Source organism: Panthera tigris, chromosome A3 (genome assembly GCF_018350195.1).
Source record: "Panthera tigris isolate Pti1 chromosome A3, P.tigris_Pti1_mat1.1, whole genome shotgun sequence".
NCBI lineage: Eukaryota > Metazoa > Chordata > Mammalia > Carnivora > Felidae > Panthera > Panthera tigris.
In genome coordinates this window covers 11,748,244-11,770,098 of record NC_056662.1, presented here as the reverse complement: position 1 = coordinate 11,770,098, position 21,855 = coordinate 11,748,244, and the positions used below count along the sequence as shown (strand labels likewise).

The 21,855-nt window shown below is 46.2% G+C and overlaps 1 protein-coding gene and 1 long non-coding RNA gene across 2 annotated transcripts; one reads left to right on the top strand and one right to left on the bottom strand.

Moving 5' to 3' along the window:
- The first annotated feature begins 1,782 nt into the window (after positions 1-1,782).
- RNF114 (ring finger protein 114) lies at positions 1,783-17,808 on the top strand. The gene is made up of 6 exons (XM_042980175.1): positions 1,783-1,945; positions 7,769-7,919; positions 10,530-10,636; positions 11,008-11,122; positions 14,605-14,712; positions 15,955-17,808. The coding sequence occupies exons 1-6, from the start codon at positions 1,806-1,808 to the stop codon at positions 16,018-16,020; spliced, it is 687 nt and encodes a 228-aa protein (XP_042836109.1). The 5' UTR covers positions 1,783-1,805; the 3' UTR covers positions 16,021-17,808.
- Positions 17,809-18,249: 441 nt separating this feature from the next.
- On the bottom strand, positions 18,250-21,158 carry LOC122237165. The gene is made up of 2 exons (XR_006215378.1): positions 20,649-21,158; positions 18,250-18,432 (listed from the first exon to the last, which is right to left on the bottom strand). It is a non-coding gene; the product is annotated as an uncharacterized LOC122237165 (long non-coding RNA).
- Between the last annotated feature and the right edge of the window lie 697 nt (positions 21,159-21,855).

Below are 21,855 nucleotides of genomic sequence, written 5' to 3'. Positions count from 1 at the left end.
ATGGGCTGGCCACAAGAGCCAATTTGGTGCAGTAGAAAGTGGAGAAAGTTGGAATTCAAAGCATCTGGGCTGCAGGTCTGCCGCCTTCTTGTGAGATTCAGGTCTCAACTACCTCAGGAAGCCTCAGCTTCCCTGTCTACACAGAGCAGGAGTTGGGCCCCATCACCAGGGCCAGGAAGTGTGTGTACACAACACTGAAAAACGGTGACTTCCCGAGGGAGCCGAGCCTCCCATTTCTGCTTTCACTGGGCCGGTTCAGGGTGGCCGTGGCCTGTCTTCAACGCCTCTGGTCATGGCTACTTTCCCTTCTCAGCGTCAGCGTGAATTAATGATTCTGTCTTGTTTCCACTGTACTTTTAAGGTGCTCTTAGAAATAAGGCAGATTGTTTTTTGGAATGTAAGCTGGTGCAGCCACTCTGGAAAACAGTATGGAGTTTCTTCAAAAAACTAAAAATAGAACTACCCTACGACCCAGCAATTGCACTACTAGGCATTTATCCAAGGGATACAGGTGTGCTGTTTCGAAGGGACACATGCACCCCCATGTTTATAGCAGCACGATCAACAATAGCCAAAGGATGGAAAGAGCCCAAATGTCCATCGATGGATGAATGGATAAAGATGTGGTATATATATACAATGGAATATTACTCAGCAACCCAAAAGAATGAAATCTTGCCATTTGCAACTATGTGGATGGAACTAGAGGGTGTTATGCTAAGTGAAATTAGTCAGAGAAAGACAAACATCATATGACTTCACTCATATGAGGACTTTAAGAGACGAAACAGATGAACATAAGGGAAGGGAAACAAAAATAATCTAAAAACAGGGAGGGGGACAAAACAGAAGAAACTCATGAATATGGAGAACAAACACAGGGTTACTGGAGGGGTTGTGGGAGGGGGGATGGTCTAAATGGGTAAGAGGCACTAAGGAATCTACTCCTGAAATCATTGTTGCACTGTATACTAACTAATTTGGAAGGCAGCTATGCTCACCACTATACCACCAATGCTATACTAATTTGGATGTAAATTTAAAAAAATAAATAAATAAAATAAAAAAATAAACTGTCAACACTCGTAAAAAATTAAAAAAAAAAAAGAAATAAGGCAGATTTGGGGGCACCTGGGTGGCTCAGTGGGATTTCGGCTCAGGTCATCATCTCACGGTTCGTGAGAACAAACCCTGTGTTGGGCTCTGTGCAGGCAGTGTGGAGCCTGCTTAGGGTTCTTCTCTCTCCCTCTCTCTCTGCCCCTCCCTCACATGCACTCTCTCTCTCCCCTTTTCTCTCAAAATAAACACATAAACTTAAAAAAACAAGATTTTTCTGTTTGTAGCTCAGGAGTGGTCTCCCTTCAAAATTTGCCTAAAAAATAAAAGTAAGTAAAATTTGCCTAAGTTTAAAGAAAAGGCAACTCGATTTGGGGTAAAATATTAAGTAATAGTGATGACAGTCATGATTTAAATCGAGGAAACACCTGCAGTGACACAAGGCCTGTTCCAATCCTTCCGGTCTCTGGATGGGACTTCCACATTTTCCAGATTTCCCTCCTCTCACCCTCCCTCCCGGCCTCCGGTCCGAGGGCCAGGAGGAGTGGCCCATCCTCTGGCCCCTCCCCAGCCTCGCGCCCTTCCCATAAGCCACGCCCCAAGTGCCCCGGACCGCACCGCGTTTCACCCCGTCCCTCCCCCGTGGGCCGCGAGCCCCGCCCCCAGCGCGCGCCAGCCTACCGCCTCCGCCCCGCCCCCTCGGGCTCCTCCTTCTCGGCCGCCGTTGCGCCGCTCTGCGCGGCAGCAAGATGGCGGCGCAACAGCAGGACCGTGAGGGTGGTGCGCAGCTGGCTGGGCCCGCCGCGGAGGCCGACCCCCTGGGCCGCTTCACGTGTCCTGTGTGCTTAGAAGTGTACGAGAAGCCGGTGCAGGTGCCCTGTGGTCACGTGTAAGCGGCAAGCCTGGGCCTGGTCGGGGGGAGTCTGGTAGGGAGGGGCGAGACCCGGGCTGGGAGGGTCCCGGGGCGGAAGCTCAAGGACCGGTCCACAGGCGGCTCTTCGCGGGGCCCTCCGGGGTTCCTGAAGGTCTGTGGAAGTTGGCGGGGCGTGCTTCTCCGCCCTGCTCGCTTCCAAGTATCCCGCCGTCTGTTGAGCGCCTACGCTGTTCCAGGCGGCCTGTCAGGCTCCTTCTCATCGCCGATAGTGGAGTGGCACCCTGCTGGGGATTAGGGAGGGTCTCCAATCGGCCGCGGCCGTAGGTGGGGCGCCTGGCTGGCTCCATCGGTAGAGAGTGCGACTCTGGATCTCGACGTGGTCAGAGTTTACTTAAAAAAAAAAAAAAAAAAAAAAGGCGGCCCTTAGCCGCAGTTTCTATTGAGTAGCCTGTGCATCGCTCCTAAAGTAAGGCACGTATGGCGTCATGTCTCCAGTTCTGCCAAGTAATTCGAATGTGCACCGAAACTGGAAAAACGCTGAACTAGACTAAAAGAACAAAAGGGAAGTCTTGATAACAGATCTCACCAGTCTGCCTTTAACTGTGAAAGGGGTTGGGAGTTGCGGGTAGCGATTGTTGGCGTTCCTACTTGTGTGCGAGGTTTGCTGCGTTTTGTTTTGAGATTAAGCTTCCGTGGCCTGCGTGTTGCTCATACGCTGGTTAGGACGACTGAAGGCAATGTGTCTGAAAATGATAGTACAGACCCTGGGCTGGGGTAGGCGCCTTGAGGTTCGCGGGATTTGAACCTAAGCCTTGCTACATCAGACACACACACACACACACACACCTAAGCTGAAACAACTGTAGAAAATGCGGCCACTTCTCGCCGCTGGGAGTTGGCATTTCCTCGGTGGTCTCCCGCAGTGCTTATCATGGGTATCACCTTGGTGTTGTTTTTAGGACACCTTTGCTGGGGAGTAGGCACGATAGGCGCCTGCTGGGCCGCACAGGTATTGTCATTCGTGCTGCAGTCCTGCAGAGGAAGAGGGTTGGCAGCCATTTTGCAGGTGAGGGCATCGAGGCTGGCAGGGGGCAGGCTCACCATTGTCCGACCCTTCCCAGATGAACTGCAGGTGTCTCCTTGCCAGCCCAGAGAATGATTGGCACCTGGCAAGGGCTCTCCAGCCACACTGACCGCGGTTTGCTTCTTCAAGTCCTCTCAGCTCTTCCTGGCTTTGGGCTGTTCCCACTTGCGGTTGAGTTAGCCCGGAACTCTTCACACCCCATCTGCATCTCCCCTGCCAACTACTGCACATCCTTTCCAGACTTCAAGTCCCGGTTTAAGCCACCTCCCTTATCACCATCCCTCCTTAGACTACTCTGCTTCACTCCTGGGGCTTCCTTCGTCCTTACATCGAGCAGAACTTCGAGGTCATGAGGGCAGTGACCATATCGGTATTGCCCCTCTCCGTGTCCCCAGTGCCTAACGTGTGTCTGAGCATCCATCTTCCAATCTTCCATTCAGCCAACTAAAGTATTTGTGTGCTCACTAGGTGCCAGATTCTTGGGGCGTAGTAAGAAACAAGGCGATAGTGCCCTCAGTTTACAGTCTAGTGAATTGATGGTAGGTGAGACTAACAAGTGTTCAAAGTATTGTGAAAATTCATTGTGCGGTGGGAGGATAGTACAGGGATCAAAGTGGTGGGGGTGAGTAGGGGAGCGATTGGGTAATGGGTGGGTGAACCGAGAAATTGGCAGTGGAAGCAAACTCATGTGAGTTACGGTGGAGGCTAGATAGTGTTCTCATTGAATCCTCTTTTCCTTGGATCAGCCCTCCTTTCTACCTTTACCGAATTTTGGACCAATTCATTGGATTTCTTTTCTTTACTTTTTTTTTTTTCTTATTTATTTTTGATAGAGACAGACTGAGCAGGGGAGGGGCAGAGAGAGGGAGGGACAGAATCGCCGGCAGGCTCCGTGCTGTCAGTAAAGAGCCAGTCTCAGGGCTCGATCTTAAGAGATCATGACCTGAGGCAAGATTGACCTTGCCAGCTCTTAACTCTCAGTTAATCGACTAGGCCACTCAGGCGCGCCTCACTGGATTTCATTTACCATTAATGTTTATAAAGAGGCTTGATCTAGTGCAATTTAGCAACTGAAGAGCCGCAAAATTCGAGGTTTTATTGAGCCACATGAACCTTCCCCAGGTCAGAGGTCAAGGGGGAAGTACTGGGTTTTAAACCTTGGCTCTTTTCTATACTCACCACGCTAGTTCCAGGTGTTCGTCAACTCAGTGCTGATTGAAGACAGATAGATGCACCCCTGTGAGGGGAGCGGAGTCTCCCTTAGCTCTAGCCAAGTGCTTTTTGCTCAGCAAGAAGTGGCAGATATTTGCTAACGTCTCTGCTTGGAAACCAGCATCTTTGTAGCTCTGGCTGGATGGGGCATTGAGTTTTTATAAAACTTTATTTCAAGCCCTAAATGACTGTGTCTCTGCAATTCAGTGGCATATAGCTGGAGAAGGGACTTTGTACATACCGCTGTAACAGAAAGGGTGGAGCACCGAGAAGACTGGACTAGATCAAGGCCCATAAATAAAAAAGGGAAACGGAAAGCCAGCCCATGATACAGGAACCATTTAAAACCAGGCTTGCAAAGGAAATGGTCAACAAAACTAAAAGGCAAACAACAATGGGAGATGATATTTGCAAATGACATCGGATAGAGAGTATAAAAACCTATAAAGAATTTACCAAACTTAACACCCAAAAAAACAAATAATCCAGTGAAGAAATGGGCAGAAGACATGAATAGACGCTTTTCCAAAGAAGACATCCAGATGGCCAACAGACACATGAAAAGATGCTCAACGTCACTCCTCATCAGGGAAATACAAATCAAAACCACACTGAGATACCACCTCACACCTGTCAGAGTGGCTAAAATTAACAACTCAGGAAACAACAGATGCTGGGGAAGATGTGGAGAAACGGGAACCCTCTTGCACTGTTGGTGGGAATGCAAACTGGTGCAGCTGCTCTGGAAAACAGTGTGGAGATTCTTCAAAAAATTGAACTACCCTACGACCCAGCAATAGCACTACTAGGAATTTATCCAAAGGATACAGGAGTGTTGATTCATAGGGGCACATGTACCCCAATGTTTACAGCAGTGCTTTCAACAATAGCCAGATTATGGAAAGAGCTTAAATGTCCGTTAACCGATGAGTGGATAAAGAAGATGTGGTTTATATATACAATGGAATACTACTTGGCAATGAGAAAGCATGGAATCATGCCATTTGCAACAACATGGATGGAACTGGAAGGTGTTACGCTAAGTGAAATAAGCCAGAGAAAGGCATATGTTTTCACTCATGTGGAACTTGAGAAACTTAACAGAAGACCATGGGGGAAGGGAAGGGGAAAAAAAGACAGGGAAGCAAACCATAAGAGACTCTTAAATACAGAGAACAAACTGAGGGTTGATGGGCGGGGAGAGGGGAAAACGGGTGATGGGCATTGAGGAGGGGACTTGATGGGATGAGTACTGGGTGTTGTATGTAAGCGATGAACCACGAGAATCTACCCCCAAAACCAAGAGCACACTTTACACACTGTATGTTAGCCAGTTTGACAATACATTACGTTAAAAAACAAAAACAAAAAAAAAAACTTGCATGTTGGGCATGTCTCTGGCACAAAGTGGCTTGTGCATATTTGGTTAATGAGCTGTGTATCCTGGTGTGTGCTTGGAGGAAGGCTTGAAGCTGCTTCTACCTACCATCTAGGCTTCGTTTCTCTGGGACCCTCAGTTCTCTTGGGTTACTCTGGTGATCTGCCTTTGAGAAGAGGTACAAGAAGTGATGGCCACAAGACCCTGTCTACCTCTCCAACCTAATCACTCGCCCTCTCTCAGTGGTCTACCCATCATGGTCCCAAAGCCTCCCTTCCTGCTTTTTGGAAACGCCTTTGCACTTGGTATATCATCTCTGCGTGTACCTCTTTGTGTCCAGGTCTGTGTGGCTGTGTCCTCATAGTTTTGGGTCTCAGCTCAGAGGCAGAGGGCCAGAGAAAGAGAATCCAAAGCAGGCCTCACATTCAGCACGGAGCCTGACTCCGGGCTTGTTCCCACAACCCAGGGATCGTGATCTGAGCCAAATCAAGAGTCAGTCACTCAACTGACTGAGCCGCCCAGGTGCCACTCAAATATTACTATCTCTTTAAAGAAGCTCTGTATGATCTATGTCGGCTGATCTCTTTGCCTTGTTTTATTCCCTTCGTATACTTCATCCGTATTGGAAATTAACATTTGTGTTTTTCTCCACTTTGGAATATAAACATCAGGGTGCCTGGGTGGCTCAGTCACTTAAGCATCGGACTCCAGCTCAGGTCATGATATCCCTGTCTGTGAGTTTGAGCCCCGCGTCGGGCTCTGTGCTGACAGCTCGGAGCCTGGAGCCTGCTTCATATTCTGTATCTTCCTCTTTCTCTGCCCCTTCCCTGCTCGCTCCCTCTTGCTCTCTCAAAAATAAATAAAAATTAAAAAAAAAAAATCAAGACTGGGATTTTGTTTCCTTCTCTGCTTTACTCTCAGTGATGAATCACTAGGCCCCCTCACCTTTTTCCAGCCTGGTCTGTTTCGTGTGGCAGTGTTAACACCTAGCTTAATGACAAAGAGGAAGAAAGTCCTTAGAGACGGTAAAAATTTGTGAGATGCACCGGTTACCTTTGATGATACGTGTTGAATTCTTCCTAACAGATTTTATTATCCTGCCTTAAGTGTCTCAGGTTGGGCATGTAGCTGGGCTATTTTCATGTCTTAGTGTCCATTCTTTCTGTGTGTCCGTTCATTCTTATCTCAGCATTATTACCTGCCTAGTTTCAGGATAGAAACTTGGCCATCTTTGACTTCCCTTCTCCAAACTCAGTAAGCTACCGAGTACTGCTGACTCCCCCTCTGAATCATTTCTTCAGTTAATTCACTGTTGCCTCAGGCCCTCAGAATTCCTTGCCTTAGCTATCTGTTTGGTTCTACTTCAAGGCTCCTGTCTTTCCTCACCTTAAAAAAAATTAAAAACCAAGAACTCTATTGTCCATGATAACCTGAGCTATTTTTCTAAAACTTGGATTTGGCCTTGTTGGTTGATACCTTTAAACATCTGGGTTCCTACTGTTTCTGAGGAAAAGTGTTAGACTTTTATTTCCTTAGGTGCATCCTGAATTTTTTAAGTCTAAGGGCCTAGAGTATTCTTCCCTTCTGCCAGTGGAGCTCTTTCTTCTAAGGCTGTTTCATGGATGCTGCCTTTGAAGTCTTACCAGCCCTGACCTCCTTGGGTCACAACTAGTTGGTCTTCTCTCTGTGTCCTCATGGTGCTTTATATTCACCTCGAATGGTAGCTCCTCCTGTTTGTGGTGCATTTCACAGGTGCTTGACAGTGTACCAAGAAGGGTCTGCTATCCATATCCCATTCCAGTAATCCCAGGGGTAGCTGCTGCCGTCTCCATTTCACGGAGGAAAAACCGAGGTTCAGGAAAACTCCCCCACGTCCCTCAGTGGCAGGTGCTGAGGTTTGAAGACTGTGCCATGACCCCTCTCACCGTGTCCCATGATATTGGCGTTTTGTTTCGCATTTGTTTCTGTTGGTGGACCCGTGTGTGCTTTGCAGGACCTCCACCCCCTGCTTTTCTGGCCTGGGAGGACTCCGCATTTGAATCAGGAGTTAGGGAGCAACGTGTTTTTAACCCATTACTCATTGACGTCTTTTTAAAAGTTTATCCATTTTTGTTGTCTTGTCTCCACGATGCATGACGCAGGTTCTCTGTGTGTCTTGTTCTAGCTTTTGCTCTGCATGCCTGCAGGAATGTCTGAAGCCGAAGAAGCCTGTCTGTGGGGTGTGTCGCAGCGCTCTGGCACCTGGCGTCCGAGCCGCGGAGCTCGAGCGGCAGATCGAGAGCACAGAGACTTCTTGCCATGGCTGCCGTAAAAATGTATGTGGAAGTAAAACGGAAGTCGGTGTCCTTCTGCGATGAGGGGGTAAAACACAGAGCTGTTGCCACGTGTTTCTCAAGTTAGAGCATGACTAGGTGACTAACAGCACGTGTGCATGCTAGTTATCTGCAGCCGTGGCTGTGCTGTTTGATTTTAGTACCTTTATTGGTTTTGATTTGCTTTTTAAAGAGTTGGTCTAGTATATTATACATCGTAGCTTTGGAAACTAAAACGTTATCCCATTTTGTTCCTTTAAAAGACGCGCTTTTCCAAAATTATGCGTAACTTTAGATCATAATGACAATGCTATTTATTTCTTTTTAAATATGTATTTATTTTGAAGGAAGGAGCACACACACACGCGTTTGCAAGCTGGGAAGGGTCAGAGAAAACCCCAACAGGCTCCACACTGTCAGCGCATAACCTGACGCAGGGCTCTGTCTCCTGAACCATGAGATCAGGATTTGGATGCTTAACTAACTGAGCCATCCAGGAGCCTTTGTTTCTTAATTGTTTTAACATAAGATGAGGTCATCTCAAAAAAGTTATCTGCTGTAACGAGTTTGAGGGAAAATTTTGTCATCTGTGTCAATATAGATATAAAACTTAATATTTGAACTTTTTAGCACTTGATAGGAATCACGACATAAAGGTCAGTATGAAATTATTTGATTATAATAGCAATACCAAACATTTGAAGTGCACCCATTCTGTTGTATAATCTTGTCAGAATCCAGTGTATTTAACATCTGTAATAAAGGAGAAATGTTATTCTTATTTTCCAAGAGATGCACACAGCCTTACAGGTTTTAAAATCATTATGATTTTCTTAATTTCAGATCATACAAAAGTATAAAATAATGTAAGCTTGTTTCCTACTCTAGAGATTACCTTTTTATTTTTTTAATGTATTTATTTTGAGAGGGGGTGTGAGTGAATGGGGGCGGGGGCGGGGGCAGGGGCAGAGGCAGAGAGACAGAATCCCAAGCAAGCTCCATGCTGTCAGCACAGAGCCCAGCATAGGGCTCAGCACAGGGCTCAGTCCCACAAACTGTGAGATCGTGACCTGAACCAAAATCAAGAGTCATATGCTTAACCAACTGAGCCACCCAGGTGCCCCCAGAGATGACCTCTTTACAAGTGATTCAGTTTAGAAGGCTGCAAAACATTTTTTGCCCTTTGACAAACGCAGATCTAAGGTTTTTTTTTTTTCTTAAAAAAATTTTTTTTGACGTTTTATTTATTTTTGAGACAGGGAGAGACAGAGCATGAACAGGGGAGGGGCAGAGAAAGAGGGAGACACAGAATCTGAAACAGGCTCCAGGCTCTGAGCCGTCAGCCCAGAGCCTGGCGCGGGGCTCGAACTCACGGACCGCGAGATCGTGACCTGAGCTGAAGTCGGACGCTTAACCGACTGAGCCACCCAGGCGCCCCTCTAAGGTTTTTACCAAATAAAGTTGTCAGAATTTTACAAAATAGGATCACAGTATATAATTCTAGAGCTTTTTCTCATTTTTGAAAAAAAACTTTCACTTAATGACTTACTAGTCTAACGTGTCAGTTTCATTACTTTAACACATTAGTGTGGATGGCCATAGAATGGATATACGTTACCATCTCCTTCCTTTCAGATTGATTTAGCACTAAGGGTACACAGTGGCTACTGTTCTGAATAGGGATATTTGCCATCCCTTTTAATTGGGAGCTCTTTGGTTGGCAGCTCGAAGTCAAGTTCTTTAGCTGGAGGTAAGACAGAAAGAAGCATTATGGTAAACCAGAGCTCAAATATTGAAACTTTCTTTTTTTCTTGTGCCTTCCTTTAATTTTGGAACTCAGGATATTGAAATGAAGTTACCCATTACTTTATGTATGCGTGATGGATTTTTCTTTTTCTGTATACTTTTGATATTCTCCATTTTAAAGATTAATGTTTGTATTGTATCATATCTCTACGTGTATTCTGCCTCAGAAAATGTTTATCTTCCCTTTACCTCCCCTTTTTCTTCATTCCTTATACTTTTTCTTTCTTTTTAGAACACCTGCGATGAAGCGCTCTCCTCTAGGTTTTCTCTTTTCAACTCGTAAAGGCTAGATTCTGTAGGAGAAATAGAATTCAGATTTCTGGATTTCTGCTTTTTGTTTTTGTTTTTTTAAAGATTATTTACCACAGTCTGGAATTCTGTACCTTAACTAGAATTACTGGTCTTTATCTCTTATACTTAAATGATTACTTTTTGCTGCTGCACATAATAGAATGTGGTTCTTGGCTTGCTGTGAAGAGGCTAGTTTAAATGCTAGGTGTAAAACTTTTAAACCTTCCCTGGGTTTGGAGTGTGTCTGAGCAGAGAGCATACCTTGAATACAAAAACCTCTAGGAGAGTGATTTTCGAGTGGAAGCAGACATCCTGGATTGGTCAAGTAAGACATCAGCTTTGGTATTAACAGAGCCCCTGCCACAAACGTGGTTTTAGCCCTGTCAGCATAGCTGGGAGCCTGGTGAGATTGTTTGCAGGGTGGTACAGGTCTGGTTTTCACCTGGCCCTTGCTTCGGGACTATGTGGGACCTGGTTCAAGGACTGACTAACTTGTGGGCTGTCATTCTTCCTAAGTTCTTCCTATCCAAGATCCGGGCCCACGTGGCTACCTGTTCCAAATACCAGAATTACATCATGGAAGGTGTGAAGGCCACCACCAAGGATGCCTCCCTTCAACCAAGGTGAATGACTCCCTCAGGTGCAGGTCCTCTTCTGCTATGAAGACAGTGGACACTTTGCATGTTTCAGGGTTTAGTTGTAGGAGTTTGGGGAAGTGGATGTGTAGTTATCATTCAGATGTATGCTGGCTACGGATGTATAACTATTATCTGTCCGTTTTCGTTTTGGGGTGGGGTGTGGAGGACTCTGATGTTCACTTCAGATGTTAGCTCTGCTATGAAGTTATGTTTGAAACAGTTGATGTGCTTCTGAGGTAATTGTCAGAATCCCCGTCATAACACTTTGAACTCTGCTCCCTTTTGGAGGTATGGAGATGGAAGTGTGGAAGGGTACTCACAAAGAGATTTCTTCTGTTCTGCCTTTCATCTTCCAGGAACGTCCCAAACCGTTACACCTTCCCTTGCCCGTACTGTCCCGAGAAGAACTTTGATCAGGAAGGGCTAGTGGAACACTGCAAGCTGTCCCATAGCACGGACACCAAATCTGTGGTAAGAGGAGCTTTTTATGGAAAAAAATTAAACAGAAAAATGAACAGGAGTAGTGCAGCGAACTGTGTACCCTTCACCTAGATTCACAGATTGGTAACATTTTACAGTATATGCTTAATGATACTCTGCGTGATACTCTACATTTTGCTAGCCATTCAATAATAAGTTACAGATACCATGACCTTTTGTCCTACACACTTCAGCATATACCTCCTAAGAACAAGAGCATTTTCTTCGAAAATCACGTTTCTTGTGTTTGTCACGCTCAGGAGATGTAACTTTGACATAATCTGATATCTAATATAAAATTCATGTTTAAATTTTAACAATTGTAGGGGTGCCTGGCCAGCTCACTTGGCGGAGTATGCAACTCTTGATGTCGGGGTCATGAGTTGGAGCCCCACGTTGGGCCTAGAGATTACTTTAAAAAAAAAAAAAAAAGTGGACTGCCCTTGAATTTTAACCATTGTTATGTCCTTCATAGCAATATCCTCCTGCCCCCAAGTCCTTGATCTGTGTGTTACACGTAATTGTCATGTCTCTGGTGCTAGGTCTTTCTTTGCCTTCCATGACCTTAACATTTAAAAAAAATTTTTTTTTTTTTTAACGTTTATTAATTTTGAGACAGAGAGAGACAGAGCATGAACAGGGGAGGGGCAGAGAGAGAGGGAGACACAGAATCCGAAGCAGGCTCCAGGCTCTGAGCCGTCAGCCCAGAGCCCGACGCGGGGCTCAAACTCACAGACCGAGAGATCGTGACCTGAGCTGAAGTCGGACGCTTAACCGACTGCGCCACCCAGGCGCCCCGACCTTAACATTTTTAAAGAGGACAGGCCAGTTGTTTTGTAAGAGGTCCTTGGATTTCGGTTTGTGTGTTTTTTCATCATCAGAAGCAGGGACGTTCCATAAGCGATGTGTCCTCCAGATGCCGCTTCAGGGGTCATGTGATACCGGTTGGCCCCTTTGTTGGTAACGTTCACTTGGATCGCTTCGTGTCCACCAGGTGTCTTCTGTGTAAAGCTGTCGTTTTCCTTTTGAGAGTAGTATCTTTATAGTTGTGGGGAAAGGGAATGTATATGAAATTACGGTGCACCTGAGTGGCTTAGTCGGTTAAGCATCTGGCTTCAGCTCAGGTCATGATGTCACAGTCTGTGGGTTTGAGCCCCATGTCGGGTTCTGGGCTGACAGCTCAGAGCCTGGAGCCTGCTTCGGATTCTGTATCTTCCTCTCTCTCAGCCCCTCTCCCACTCATGATCTGTCTCTCATAAATAAACATTAAAAAAAAATTACTAGGAAAGTGTTTATCACTCCTTTAGGTATCACAGACTGGTACGTAGGTTTTTTTTTTTTTTTTTTTTTTTTTTAATGTTTGAATGTGGTCCTTTTCAGTAGTATTACCCTTTCCTCTTTTTCCTTTCAAATAAGTTCTATCCCCAACATTGCGGTTTCTGGTACTACAACCTAATTTTCTCTTTTTTCCCCTCCTTTGGCTTTCTGACATTCCTGTGGTTATTTTGTCTCTGTTGAAGCCCCTCTTCCTTCATCCATTGGCCCTCTGTTCTATCCCTTCTCCCTTTGCAGAACTCCTTCGTAACTGTGGATGTTTCAGCCCTTCCCTTTGGAAGTGACCTCCTCCTCAGTCTCCTGACCTGACCCGTGATCTAGCCCCATATCCACAGCTGCCTGCCCAGCTCCTTCCACCAGGAATCTTCCACCATTGCAGATTCGTCTTTTGCTAATCCCTTTTGTTACGATACCTTCCTTATTACTGGTGGAGTTCCATCTCTAAGCTGACCACTGAGGCCTGCTTCTCCCTGTCCCAGCTCCTCTCAGTCCATCTCTGAATTTTCCGTTCTAGCCAGCTGATCGCCTGGAATGCCTGTATTGCTGACTCCTGGCCTTTCCTCTGTGCCATTGCCAGTCTTGTGGAGCACCCTTTCATGTTGTGTCTTTCCAAATACCTCCCAGTCTTCAACGCCCAAACTGACTTCTTTATTATTTTATTTTATTTTCATTTTTGTTTTTATTTTATTTTTTAATTTATTTAATTTATATCCAAGTTAGCATATAGTGCTACAGTGATTTCAGGAGTAGATTCCTTAATGCCCCTTACCCATTTAGCCCATCTCTCCCAACCCCTCCAGCAACCCTCTGTTCTCTATATTTAAGAGTCTCTTATGTTTTGTCCCCCTCCCTGTTATATTATTTTTGCTTCCCTTCCTTTGTGTTCATCTGTTTAGTATCTTAAATTCCTCATATGAGTGAGGTCATATATTTGTCTTTCTCTAATTTCACATAGCATAGTACCCTCCATTTCCATCCATGTAGCTGCAAATAGCAAGATTTCATTCTTTTTGATTGTCGAGTAATACTCCATTTGTGTGTGTGTGTGTGTGTGTGTGTGTGTATACCACATCTTTATCCATTCATCCATCAATGGACATTTGGGCTCTTTCCATACTTTGGCTGTTGTTGATAGTGCTGCTGTAAACATCGGGGTGCATGTGTCCCTTTGAAACAGCACACCTGTATCCCTTGGATAAACACCTAGTAGTGCAATTGCTGGATCATAGGGTAGTTCTATTTGTAATTTTTTGAGGAACCTCCATACTGTTTTCCAGAGTGGCTGCACCAGTTTGCATTCCCACCAGCAGTGCAAAAGAGATCCTCTCTCTCCGCATCCTCGCCAACATCTGTTGTTGCCTGCGTTGTTAATGTTGGCCATTCTGGCAAGTGTGTGAGGTGGTATCTCCCTGATGAGTGATGTTGGGCATTTTTTCATGTGTCTGTTGGCCATCTGGATGTCTTTGGAGAAATATCTATTCATGTCTTTTGTCCATTTCTTTACTGGATTATTTGGTTTTTGGGTGTTGAATTTGATAAGTTCTTTATAGATTTTGGGTATGAACCCTTTATCTGATATGTTTGCAGATATCTTCTCCCATTCTGTTGGCTGCCTTTTAGTTTTGCTGATTGTTTCCTTCTCTGTGCAGAAGCTTTTTATTTTGATGTGGTCCCCATAATTCCCAAATCGACTTCTTACATGAGGGCTTTTCAACCTCAGCCCTCTCGTCTCAGCATTTACTTTGTAAAAATAGCACAGAAGGTTGTGTTTTACTTCCTCAGGTTATTGTTCATCTGTCATTTGCTTGTTTTTCTTTGTGCTTTTGGATCATTTTGTGTGCTGGGTCAGAAGGCCATAGTCTAGGCCCCTACTGGGCTAACACATTGTCCTGACCACAGTAGGGGATCAGGAAAGGGTAGGATCATGGCCAAAGCCGTTAGGCACTCTCACGTGTCATTTGACCTGAGTGGGAGACTGACCGTGTTTTCTGGGATACGAACGTACCTATGAAGGAGTGGCCAGGCCCTAAACTGATGTGTCAGGAAAGCTGCCCTGGAAGAAAGGCCAGATACGGGCCACGGAGGGCTAATGTTAGGTCAAAGGTCAGGTGCCTAAGACCGTGCTTTTTTGTTGAAAGGTTTGTCCGATATGTGCCTCGATGCCTTGGGGAGACCCTAACTACCGCAGCGCCAACTTCATAGAGCACATCCAGCGCCGGCACCAGTTTTCGTACGACACTTTTGTGGTGAGTCTGGAGCCCGGGGCCTCATCTCTCCCCTGGGGTAACAGCACAACAACATCCCTTCTCTTACCTGGAAAGCTGTGGGTCCCCTTGTTGAGTTTTGTCATTGATGTGATGGGCTCCCTGGAACAGCAGCTGTGTGGTCTGTGTTCGTGAGCCCACTCGGTGGTCGGAGCCTTTGTTGTGTCTGCAGTGAGACGTGATGTAAGATTGCTCCTGGGTTTTCTTCCAGAAGTTTTTCCCACTTTCTTTTGGTATGTGTAGTTTCTACCCGTTCCAGCACCTGGCTTGGGATCCTGAAGCTCAGATGCCCATGGGGACCAGGCAGGTAATGGAAATGGTCTCCCTGAGGATTTGCAAGCCAGACGGCACCTGACACATGTCATGCTGCCATCAGCTCCCGCTGACAGTACTGTGTAGAGACACAGGCACGGCATTGCCAGTTTTCTCCGCCTGTCCCAACCCCAAGAAGCTGGAAAGGCGGAATTCCACATGAAGTGTCACATGTTCTTTAGAGCGTCTTAGGTCAAACAAAACACATCCACTTGCCAAAAGTAGTCATCCGGTTTGTGTCCTTTCCCCAGTGCTGAGTGGGTTTGAAGGGACCCACTGTTGTGTTAGCATTCTAGCAATAGATAAATTTGGCCAAACCCTTGAAGTAGAACATTTGTTTGTTTGTTTATATATATATATATATATATATATATATATGTATGCTGTGAGGATTTTAGAACAGGCTGTGTTTCAGGACCCAAGAAGGAAAGCATGACTCTTTCCTAAGTTGTCCTAAGAATGTGTATTCTCAGTCTAAGAGAGTGCCTGAGATTCAGACTTCCCAATAACTGTCCTTTTTGTTAGTGCCCTGAAGACAGATGAAATTTCCGAGTTGTAATCAAGTAGGTAATTTGGCCTCGTTGAATGAAAAGTCCAGTTTCACTGCAGTGAAAGTCCTCCCATGTGAGCACTCGGTCTGTGCCAGGCCCCGCGCACAGGTGCCCTGTGGTCCTCATAGTCCCCGTCTAAGGGAGCCATCAGTGTTCTCCTCCTCAGGAGGGGGCGGCAGAGGCCCAGAGAGGTCGAGCAGTTTGCCCAGAGCTCCGTGGCTGGCACCAGAAACAAGCTGGGATCCGTGCTGGGCCAGGCGTCTCCGGAGCCTGTCACTGGGCCGCCCCGCTTCCCCCACTGAACGAGAGTCTTTGCGGCTGTGACGGGTGCCGAGGCCAAGGGTCTGTGTTTCGCCCTTAGGATTACGATGTTGATGAAGAGGACATGATGAATCAGGTGTTGCAGCGCTCCATCATCGATCAGTGAGCGGTCTCTACTGTCCGGCTCGTGCTCCAGAGCGTCCGTTGTGTGTTGGGCGTGAAACATGTGACTCCTACACCTTCAATGTACAACAGACCTGGAAGTGAGCTGTGGTCACTTCTGACAGGGAAAAGGTCCCCAGGTCAGAGCCGTCCCTTCCTTTGGGGTCTCCCCTACTGTTAACTCTGTCATGTGTCTGGTCTCTGATTGCCCTCAGCTGCTCCCTGGAGTTTCTGCTTCCTCTTCTGGAAGAGAATCCAGATTTTCCACCTACCCTTGTTTCACTCTGGTTCCTCCCCTTTAGTGTGCATCTCTCAGGTCCTCTGAGCCAGCCAGGACCTGTTCTGGGTCACGAATAGCACAAACGAGACCAGCACCTCCCTCCTCTTCTTGTCCCTGAGGTGAGGTGTGTGAGCTCTGGCAAAAGTGTGTCCCATCGGCGGGGGAGCTCCTTCTGTGCTGCGGAGGTTCTGTTAGTTGGTCCTTAGCAGCAGCTGCCGGAAGCTGGAGTGTACCTCCTGGGAAACATTTCAAAAGGCCCGTTGGGGTGAATGTTCTGGTTTTAGCATGATCTGATGCTGGAAGTTTTGATTAGTTCTATTTCCCTACCGCTCCTGCACACCCTTAGAGCTAACTGGTTCAGTCTTAAATGCCTGCATGGTGCCTTTTTAGGATAAGGTGTAACCACATCTTTTTAGTGACAGTAAGTGTTTCTAGGTTAGGAAAGTTAAACTCCATTTATCCATAAGTGGGGAGGAGGGTCAGCTAAAAGCAGTGCGAGGGCCGTAGCTTTTTGGTTCCGATTTTCAAACTAACATGGTATTTTCAAAGGACTGCTTCATGTTTGCCTCTCTGTTTGGGAACCTGCTTACATTCTTGTCCTTGAGGCACGAAAAGGAGTCCTCACATGAGTAAGAAGGAAGAGGTTTGGGGGCTCCAGTAGATACTATAGTTATTTTATCTTTTATTTGGTAACTTAGATTAAACTGAGTATCTGAGTATTGCTTTTCTATCATAAATGGTTTCCTTATGAAACGGATTTCCATCTGTAAATCAGTGTGTGAAACCTGCCTTGTAAAGCAGAGGTCATGGGAAATCTAGTCTCACAGCCTGCTGTCTCCTTTTGACAAGACGCACTGTTAAAAAGGCAAACACAGCTCTTGTGAGCACTTGTTAATGGAAACTGCTGGAAACTAGCTCAAGAGACTTGAAGTTCACCATGTTTTGCGAATATTAATAAATATAAGGCTGAGAGCGGTGTCAGTCTAATCTGTAGGAACATAACCAAAAGACATGGGTTTAGGTTCATTTTTTCGTGTCAGACCTCTCTACTCTGAACATGGAAAGTTTTTCTGGTCAGTGGCTGAGGTTGTAAGTGACAGGGAGCTTTGGGGCCTGTGAGCACCGCTGTTGTGGGCCTCTCCCTGCCTGCCAGTGGGGGCTGCAGATGCCTAGTGACCAGCAAAGACAGGGCCCTTTGCTAGGCAAAATAATCTCTTCTAATGTGATGTTGCTTTGGAGGGCCCAAATGTTAAGGTCAGCGCCTTCGCTGTGATTTCGGGAAAAAGTTCACTTAGCCCTCCCTGACTTGAGAGGTCTGAATCTGAATTTGACAAAGCCTTCATTTGAGGGAACGGATGAGAGTGTCCATCTCACTAATGGTACCAAGAAACTGATTTCCTTGTATTAAGTGCACTTCATGTATTTCTAATAAGATGACTTTCCAGAAAGTGAAATTTGTTATGTTCTGGCTTTCAAAAGGTGAAATATAAATAAATTTCATAATTTATCTGATTGGCAAGCTGTAATGCCTGTTTTCATTAACCACTTTTTTTTTTTTTTTTTTTTTTTTTAATTTCAAACGTTTATTTCGAGAGAGGGAGAGAGAAAATTCCCAAGCAGGCCCTGCTGTCAGCACAGAGTCTGACACAGGGCTCGACCCCATGAACCTCGAGATTGTGACCTGAGCCGAAATCAAGAGTCAGACACTGAGGACTGAGCTACCCAGGTGTCCCTCATTAACCACCTTTTGCTGAGGTTTGGGCCTGAGGAGACTCTAGAAGATTGTTGCTCTTTCTAAGGAGACATTCTTGTTTGTCACAAGTCCCATCTGGCTCTGATCTTTGTTCTGACGCTTTAATAGTGGGGCCTCACTGAGCTTGTCCTCTCTTGGAAATGAACACAACCCCGACTTGTCACAGCTGGGAATTCTGGTGAGGCAAGAAGTGATCGTGCTCCATGAAATAAGGCTTTATTTAGACACGTGGCTTCAGCTCCATTCCAATGACTTAGCATCCCCGAGATGTTGTAGTAACGGGTTTTGTGCATTAAGATCTGAGGTCATGGCATGTTTAAGTTCTGCACGCTGCCACTGGCTGTGGGACATCTGGCAAATATTTTCCCTTTTTGAATGTTTCCCTGCAATAAAATAGGAGTGATGTTTCTGGCTTCTAGTTTCTTTATAAAGTAGGAGATACTTGCTATTTATTAACTAGCTACCAATTACTAATCCCTTATCAATTTATATTTATACAGTTAATATGTACCTAGCACAGTGCTGACACATAAAAGATGCCTAGTAAATAACATATATGCCTGAATGTAAGGAAGTCATTCATTTTTCCAGTAAGGAAATTTTTAAAGTTTTTTGGCCAAATTGACTATAAGAGCGTTTATCACTGCAAATGAACTATTCAAATGTCTACTTATTTTTAATTACATATATTTAAAACAAATGTAGAAGTGTTGCCTTTTTTTATTTAAAAAAAAATTTTTTTTTTTAATGTTTTAGTTTTTGAGACAGAGCATGAGCAGGGGAGGGGCGGAGAGAGAGGGAGGCACAGAATCGGAAGCAGGCTCCAGGCTCTGAGCCGTCAGCACAGAGCCCGACGTGGGGCTCAAACTCACGAACTGTGAGATCGTGACCTGAGCCGAAGTCGGATGCTCAACCGACTGAGCCACCCAGGCGCCCCTAGAAGTGTTGCTTTTATCTAGTCGTACATTTCCAGGAATAGCTGCATCTGAAAGTTCTTGGGATTCAAGGAGCAATGTACACAAAACCCTGGCAGGACGCCTGCTGCATTGTGGGCACTCAGCTCCTGGACTTCTCTCCCTGGCCTTGTCCGTTCCGATCCCAATCCCAATCCCAATCCCATGGGAACCTTAAATTGAATGCGGCCCAAACTGAGTTCAGCATCTCCAGCTTCCTCCCTCCACGCCCCTCCCTCTTTATCATTCCCTCTTGCTACGGACAGTACCAGCAATCCATGAGTCTTCTTACCCTGCCTTTATACCCCCACCTTTGGCTAAAGCAGTTAAGTCCTGGACTCCGGTTACACATCAGGAAATCACAAGGTCTAATCCTACACACGGCGGCAGTCCTTGAAGTCCTTTGTCATCCCAGACAGATCAAGAAAATGGCATTTGAACCGAGACCTGAATGAAACAAGGGACAAACCTGCTGACCAGGTAGGGAAGAGCGTTCCTGGAGGGAATGTTCAGAGGCCCTAATGGGAGCCTGTGTGTTACACTGGGGCAGGGCAGTGAGGGGGCAGTCATGGGAGTGCGTCAACAGGCAGCTGCCGGAGGGGGGCAGATCTGGGGCTTTTCTCTGGGTGAGATGGGAGCATTGGAGGTTCGAGTGACAAGACCTGGTCTAGGTTTAAAGAAGATCCTTCTGACTTCTTACGACTAGACAAAATATTTTTACTTTTGACTTAGGTATGTAAGTAAGTGAGAATCGGCAGGCATTTGAGTATTTCATCTGCAATGGTGAAAGCTCTCATGTTCAGTTTGGCCAAAAAACTTTTTAAAATTTCCTTATTGGGGAAATGGATGATGTCTTCATATTCAGGCATTACACAGTATTGACTGAACACCTACCATGTGCCAGCACTGTGCCAGGCACTGGGGATTCACATATAATCAAATGTATAATTACAGACTGGTAAGTGTTCATGGTAAGGGATTAATACATGGTAGCCATTTAATAAATAGTAAACATTCCTACTTTGTGAAGAAACCAGAAGCCAGAAGTCCACGGGCTCACAGTATCACCTAGACCTTTTCTCCTTTCTCCACCTGGGCCTTCTCCCTCCCACTCGAGTGCGTTGGGTGTCGCCTGCTGTTGGCTCTCTTCCTAAATAGCATCTGAACGTGATCGGGTTTCTCCCACCATCTACCTACTGGCCCCTACCTCTCCTCCAAGTTCATACCCAGACACCTTGAGCTGGTTGTCCTCCCCCACTGCTTCAGTTTCTCTTCTTTCCCAGTTTTACTCAGCTCCTCCAATCTGTGCTTTGAACCCTGCCCTCCCCCAAAGACCAGACAGGACAAGGCACGTCACTGACTCCAGCAGATAGGTCAGTCTCTCTCAGTCCCCTCCACTTCATCTTTAGCCTGTTTCGTGCTCTTGACCCAGCCCTCCTCTTAGAAACTTGCTGCTGCTGCAACACCATCCTGGTTTCTTTTCCTCTTTCTTTACCATATTCCTTTTCCATTTCCTTGGCAGCTGCCATCTCCTGGTTCCCTTCCCTTAGCTGTTGGAATTCTTCAGCCTCTGCCCTAGACTCACCCCATGTCCTCTCCCCAGGCAGACTCCCCCCACTGACCACTCTTCTCTTGGCTTTCGTTACCGTCCATGTGCTGATGAGCCCAGACCCGTGGTTCTCGACCAGACAGCTCTCTGGAGCTCCAGGCCCACAGAGCCAGCTTCTTCTAAGAGCTGTCCGCAGAATGACTCGAAAGCATCTTTGGTTCTGCATGGCCCAAACTGAGTGAGCTCTTCCTCTGCCCTCTTACTGCCACACCTCGTGCTGGGTCCTTCACCCCCCAGCACCTTAGGGAAGGTGCTACACGTCCCTCCAGGTTGCTCAAGAGTTAGCCTAAACATCATCTTTAACTCCTTTGTCTACCTCAGCACCCCATGTTACAAAATTATGATGTCAGCTCCCACATCACTATCCCACTGCCACCAGCATCTCAAAACCCGCCATGACCTCACCTGAATTACCGACGCAGCTTTCCTTCTGGCCTCTCCAGTGTTCTCTAGCCAACATCCACTGCATCTTCCACCAAGCTGCCAGAAGGAGCCTTGAAAACCCTTCAAAGGCTCCAGTTACCCTCGGATAAAGTCCCACCACCTTGCTGTGGCCCTCCAGGCCCCCTGTGCTCTGCCCTCTGCCTGCCTCTCCAGCCTCAACTCCCGACACTCCTTGTGCTCTGACCATACGGGCCTTCTTTCCATGTCGTAAGCGTGTCAGGTCTCCCACTGTTCCTCTGAAATAGTTGGTCCTGCTGGCCCCCTCCTCCACTTCCCCCACTGTTTTTGCTTCCCAGTTGCAGTTTGGATTCCTAGATCAGACTTTCATGTCTGATGTTCGTCTAGAAACTTCTGACATTAATCAGAGTGTGTATTTAAAAAATTATTTATTTGTTTTGAGAGAGAGTGAGCATGTGAGCGAGGGGAGGCAGGGGAGTGACAAAGAATCCCAGGCAGGCTCCTTGCTGTTGGTGCAGAGCCTGACGCGAAGCTTGAACTCACGAACCGCGAGATCATGACCTGAGCCGAAACCAAGAGTTAGACACTTAACTGACTGAGCCACCAAGGCGCCCCCAGAGTATTTATTAAACTTTTGTATAAATACTCAGACTATACTATTAAGTTTCCTGAGGTCAGGATTCCTATTTACTTCTGTGGCCCCATTGCTCAATATTCAGGTAAAATACAGGACTCCCAGTTACATGTTAATTTCAAGCAAACAACAAGTAACTTTAGTATAAATACGTATGAAATATTTCACAGAAGTATAATTTGCTCAAGTCAAGAAGTGAATGCGAGGA

Excerpts from the sequence above, each read along its gene's own strand:
- RNF114 (XM_042980175.1), top strand. The coding sequence starts at position 1,806 with ATGGCGGCGCAACAGCAGGACCGTGAGGGTGGTGCGCAGCTGGCTGGG. Across the intron at positions 7,920-10,529 it reads GCCATGGCTGCCGTAAAAAT|TTCTTCCTATCCAAGATCCG; the intron begins GTATGTGGAAGT and ends ATTCTTCCTAAG. Across the intron at positions 10,637-11,007 it reads GATGCCTCCCTTCAACCAAG|GAACGTCCCAAACCGTTACA; the intron begins GTGAATGACTCC and ends TTCATCTTCCAG.